The sequence below is a fragment of the Homalodisca vitripennis genome, chromosome 4 (genome assembly GCF_021130785.1).
Source record: "Homalodisca vitripennis isolate AUS2020 chromosome 4, UT_GWSS_2.1, whole genome shotgun sequence".
Taxonomy (NCBI): domain Eukaryota; kingdom Metazoa; phylum Arthropoda; class Insecta; order Hemiptera; family Cicadellidae; genus Homalodisca; species Homalodisca vitripennis.
The window spans coordinates 148,312,407-148,318,406 of NC_060210.1; the positions used below are offsets into that span (position 1 = coordinate 148,312,407).

The 6,000-nt window shown below is 31.3% G+C and overlaps 1 protein-coding gene across 1 annotated transcript in view; it reads left to right on the forward strand.

Annotated features, from left to right (window-relative positions):
* LOC124360292 (PAX3- and PAX7-binding protein 1) overlaps positions 1-5,259 on the forward strand; it is a 42,740-nt gene extending 37,481 nt beyond the window's left edge. The window contains exons 13-16 of the mRNA XM_046813796.1: positions 1,062-1,257; positions 1,782-1,983; positions 3,204-3,325; positions 5,003-5,259. Of these exons, the coding sequence (XP_046669752.1) occupies positions 1,062-1,257; positions 1,782-1,983; positions 3,204-3,325; positions 5,003-5,048 (566 nt within the window). The 3' untranslated portion in view covers positions 5,049-5,259. The remainder of the gene's footprint in view (positions 1-1,061; positions 1,258-1,781; positions 1,984-3,203; positions 3,326-5,002) is intronic.
* The last annotated feature ends 741 nt before the right edge of the window (positions 5,260-6,000 follow it).

The window sequence follows — 6,000 nt, forward strand, 5'->3', positions numbered from 1 at the left end:
GAATGAGCAGAATTTTATTTCAGTATCATTATAAACAAACATGCACAATTTATCAATTTTGTTTTTGGTTCTTTAGGACGTCTAATGTACTACATTTTAAAGTTCAATTAATTTAAATCTTTTCTCTCCCAACTACCCATAAATTCTTATCTAGTTGAAGTGTTGACTTTATTTCTATTATTCTTTAAACATGACACAAAAAACTCCATCAAATATATTATATACGTGTTTCCACTGAACAAAACTGTCTAATAGATACTAATATTCCAAAAAAATGTTGTTGTTGATGTAAACTTAGCATGGATGTAATTATGTATTTATTCCAGCCACCATCATGCCCTTAGTATGCAGTTAGAACGTACCCCATTTTCTAACTGTGCAAATTGTACCAAAGTAGTTGTTTATAAACGTAGAACTTGCTTTCAGTTAGTTTTGAGTTTTTACATATTGAAATAAACTGATATAACGTAGTATCGAAGGAACCAAAGAATGTAACAAATGGGTTATTGCATGACATGGGTTAAAACAGAAAAACTTCCATTTAACCTTTGACACCAAAATGAATGTAATTTTCAACTGTATCAAAAGGAAACTATACTCAAATTTTTAAGTCTCTATGACTTTCCTATCAATTTGGCCTTTTGAACTGAAAATCAATGGGATTGATTCTTTATTCCTTGGACCAAGAGATATCAATGTACCAAATTTCAACTCTGTAAGATCTTTCTAACAAGAGTCACCAAAACTGGTAGACAAAAACACAGACACATGGACTGTCCCATGACCTTGACCCCAACATCAACAGCTATTACCTTTCCACAAGAGTTTTTACACAGATAAATGAGTTGACACAATTTCAGGAAGGCCCTGTCAGGTACTCCAATATTGCACTAACTCATGAGTAAATTGGGATTTTGGCAAATTATGGCAAGTATAAATATTGAAATTGAATTTATTTTACCGGCTCAGCCCTACTCAATTCCCATTAAGTTATTACTTTGATATAAATGTCTGATATCTTGGATAATTGGTAGTTTATGCTGTACTGTTATTGTTGTCAGAGCTTGTGGGAGTTCAGTGGGATCCGATGTCACGATCACAAAGCCTAACTCTTGTAAACATAGTAACTAAACTGCTGCAAGACTACCCCACACTTGGTCCAAACAGCAAAGCATTCACACTTCTGATCAACAACATCGCAGAGAAGATGAAAGAAGCTGTAGATAACGATGTCTTCATTCCAATTTATCCCCGGACGTGAGTTATGATTTCAGAATAATTAATTGTTGACAGATTCCAACATTATTGAATCATTTAATTTTCTTTGTCTAAAGCTGAAGTATAATTGGGTTTGTTAATCAATTCTTAGTTTGGTTGTGTAAAAAATAAATATTAAAACATATGGAGGCAAAATTCCAATATATTGAAGTTAAGCAGTAAAGAGCTTCAGATTAGTATATGTGTGTTTTGTATGTAAGCTTCCATGCATATCCTATTCCAATTATTATAAAACAAGATTCCTGGTGTTTATTAAAAACTTTGAATGGTTATGAATCTGTTTCAAGTTTTAGATTGAAAAATTAAAGACCAAAAGAATAAATTTTGCAAGCTCCGTTTCTAGTTACAAATTTGCCAATCCATAAATGTAGAATTCAAAAACTGAGACTATTCTTTAGTATTGCTTTTAGTGACTGATATATCTTGAGGAATCTAAGTTTACTTAATTGAAGTAATAAATTATATCTTTCATTACAAACAGTTAATGACGATCTATGTTTCAGGATAATGGATGGACGGATGAGTGCTTTCTTCCAACGTCAATTTGCCAGTGCAGTGAAGCTGCTGAGCAACATTGTGCGATGGCAGGGTCTACTGAGTGAGGAGATTATCTGTGAGATAGCACTGGACTCTTTGCTCAACCGCTATCTTCTCATGGCAATCAGAATATCTGATGCTACAGAGGCTGCTGTCAAATGTCACATGGTAAGTAAAAATTGGTACAATATTTCTGTCTGGCACTAATTTAAATTTAACATTTTTTTTCCTCTTAGATACTTAATTTTAGGTTCAATAACAGTTCTTTGTTTAGCTCGTCAAGCCATGATGTGTAGTCCACTATATTGCGCATTTATTAAATTAAATATTTATCCAGTTGTGATGAAAAGTGCTGCAATCTCTCGGCCAAATAAGGAACTAAATTAATATTTATCTATTTGCAGTACCAGAGTAAACATTGTTCAAAATTGTTTTTTATCCAACTGTCAGTGTTACTGTAGCTGCCGTAATGTAGCCTATCAATTTATTAAAATACTGTGAATTTGGTAGAGGTGAAGCTCAAAATATGGAAACGATTTGATATTCTGTTGATGCAATAGACCTACTTGAGATGAATAACAAATCGATAAAGTTTCAACCTTGAAGCTAATAAACTATTTGAGAATTTCATTTTTGGACAGGTGATTTGTCATAAACATAAAACTAATACTATGTGCTGTTTGGTTGCAGTGTTGCTTTACTGGGGCTATGGCTCCTAATAAAATGTAACCAAGTAAAACCTTTGAACAGCCGCCATTTTGTACTGGATCAATCTTTTTGAGTGCGGTTTGCGGCATTAAACTCTGCTAGATAAGCCCTTTAAAATGATGTGCATATTGACCTATGCTCTTATTTAAGATTTCCTTCTGACTCCTTGCGGGACGTCCCCATGATATTACAGAAAACTGATAGTTCCTTCAAAAAGTAGATTTTTAGGTGTAGTGTTGATGTACCAAATCTTGTTGATTTATCAGTTATCGTTCAGAAAATATTATACCTGTGCAGGACTTTATGTACACCCTGTATACTGACATCCATTAGTTCACAACAGTGAGAAGTTTATACTTTAAAGTTTATTTTACTAACATAACTACTTTTAGTGGTATGAGCCAAAGTGAAAAGGTTAATTCAATAGATTAATTGATTTGTTTTCAATTACTTATTAAGTACAAGTACATTAGTAATTTACCAAGTATCTTAACTGTTTCTGTTAACATAAAATAATTTTGGTATTAGTGTCAAGACGGATTTTTACATTTCTTGATTTATTTGTAGAATCTTCATTATGTTTCTTTACTTTTGTATATATTCTCAATGCTTTGTGTATATTGCATTTAATTTAATAAACTTTACTGTTAGAAGTTTGTCTAAGAAAATGTTGTTTTCAGGTCGGAAGTGTATTACCACGAGTATGGTTACACGTCGGACACACCCCATCTCAGCTGATGCCACTTCTCAATCAGGTTAAAACAATATCTCAACAGCTGGACATCAATAAACCACTCAGCAGGTAGGTACCTTTTCTCAAATGAATGTAAATTTAAAACAAATTTTGACTTGCTCTCTCAAACTGTGACTCCACAACTTTAAATATTTAATATATCATACAAAGACAGCTACAGTGGGTCATAGTATAGTTGCTTCAAGATTCCTGCACAAAACACCAGGATTATAAATAAGCTACCTCATCTTTCTCACACAGGCATTTTTGTAGCCATGTAATCCTTAGATTTTAATCAAAACAACACTAAAATTCTTTAATTTTTGTAACTTAACACATGTTTCTTGCTTAAATATGTTAAATTAGAATCAGTTCATCCAAATAACTATGTGTATTTAAAAAATAGTAAGTATTATTAATTGAGCATAAAGAGTTGAGGAAATACTGAAAATTGCAGATAAATTTATATTGTTAAGAATCTATTGATTCCAGAATTGGTGTAATATAATTAATTTATAGGCTTATATCGGTTTTTACACCTTTTATTTCTTTCTTAAATATCATATCTGATGTGAACAATCCAAGCTTATGTTTGGTTTAAACAGCATAAACTGAATAATTTTATCCTCATTAAAGATCTGAATGATTCAAATAATATAACTCTTTAAGAACTGGCAATGTGGAGAATGAAGAAGTCCATGAGAAGAGAGGTTTGTGGTGGTGGAAAAGTTTTCCTCTCGTGGCACTGAAAATGAAATAATGATTTATTCCAGCATTTTTTTACATATAAAAAAGAACAAAAACTCTTTCTACGGAATAAGAACTGTGCCAGGTAGTGAATCCCTATACTTCAAGTTGAAAAGTTGGAACATATAAACCCACCCACTCATTTTCAATAAATTATCTTTTAGTAATCATATCTGATTATTAGTTTGTTATTACTAGTAATGAAAGTTCCAACATCACTGTCTGTAAACGTTGTTGTATGATTTCGAAGTTCTGAAGAGACATTTTGTAAAGCGAATAATACTAAATAAAACAGCTAATTAATTTCTCAACCATCTTACTTGAGCACAACAACTCCTCTTCAGATGTCTTATTTATTTCAAAGCTTTTTGTATACTTTGTCAATGGTGTACATTTTTGTGGCAAATAAAAATGATTAAATGAAATGAAATGTATGTTTGAGTCCCATATTCCCTTTTAGCTTTTTCACGAATCCTAAAATCTGTATGCATTTGTTTGAACTGTATGCAGTTGTATGCAGATGTTTCATAACTGAACTTTTCTTATCTAATAATTTTAGACCTATCATTATTATTTATTACCTTTACAACATAATTGAATGAAACTAACAAAAGTAAAAGTTTAATAAATGTACATCTTACCTTTTCGTTTATGTTCAAAAAATAATGTACAGTATCTACACAATCAGAAAAAATGTGAACTGTTCTAAAATAAAACATTCAAATTCTTAGGTCAAAGTTTTCAATCAAACCTATTTTAATCATTATCTCGTCTTTAACCTTTATATCATCTTCACTGTGATTTAATTATACTTATAAAGACAGACAAAAATATAATTAGAGAATTAATAGATTTACATTGTTAAAAATCAAGATAGACCTGATTGTCTCACATTTAACTGGTTTTCTTATTGGATCTTAAAAGGTTATCTTATTGTAGATAGTTACAATTTATGTGATCATGTAAATATGAGTTTGATGAAAGACTCCTCTGTTTCAGGGATGCCTTAGAAAAACTGAGTGGACTACTCAAAGCTGCGCCTTGACCATCTTTCCCTCAGACACCTGCATAACAAAGTTATGTTCTTTGTAAAAAGTGTGATGTTTTATTTATAAGTTTGTACTTCTCAATGCATGGATGTTTTAATAATTATGTAAATATTTATGTAAATTATATTTATTGTTTTAGTCCCCATAAAAACATTTACTGACACCCTTTTGTAGGATATTTTTAATTAAATATCTACAACAATGCAATGGATTTCTTTACTCTTCCTTATTTAATTGATGTGCCAAGAGATCTTCTTTGTTATTTAGGTTAGACTGACTTTTGGCGGGTAAGTGAATGCTATAAGACAGATTGGAATAACTGAGGACTTTTTTCCTCCTCAGTTTGCTCTACTGGAAGTGGTTAAAATTGTTGAACATTTAATAAAGTGTCAATTTTTATTCAGGCTTGAAAGTTCCATGAAAAAACCTTTTAATATTTTTTTGACTGGTGATATCAGCAGCCTTGATAATGAAGGATAAACACTATAGACGTCCTTTTTCCTTCATTAGAATAAGCTTTGTACTAAATTAAATTTATTGTATGCAAAAAAGTATACACAAATTTACAAAAGATTTTAGTATATTTGAAAAGAAATAGTTATTAACGCATGATAAGACATAATGTATAATAGTATACAGGGTGCCCATTAAGGCACAAAATGGCTTAATAGTATTTTAACCAGTACAAAATATAGTCACAGTTCCTTTCATGTTGTTATGCCACATGTCACAAGCTACACAACAAGACGGGCAAATGATATATCCCTTCCAGCGCATAGAACAACCCTTTACACCAAGAAGCCTTCCTATAGCGGTGCAAGACTCTTTAACATGCTTCCAGAAAACTTCAAAACATGTGACTCTAAAACTCTGAAGAAAAGACTGCACAGCCTGTTGATAAACTCTACAATTTATAGTTTGAATGAGTTTTTTAATTCTGTTAATGCT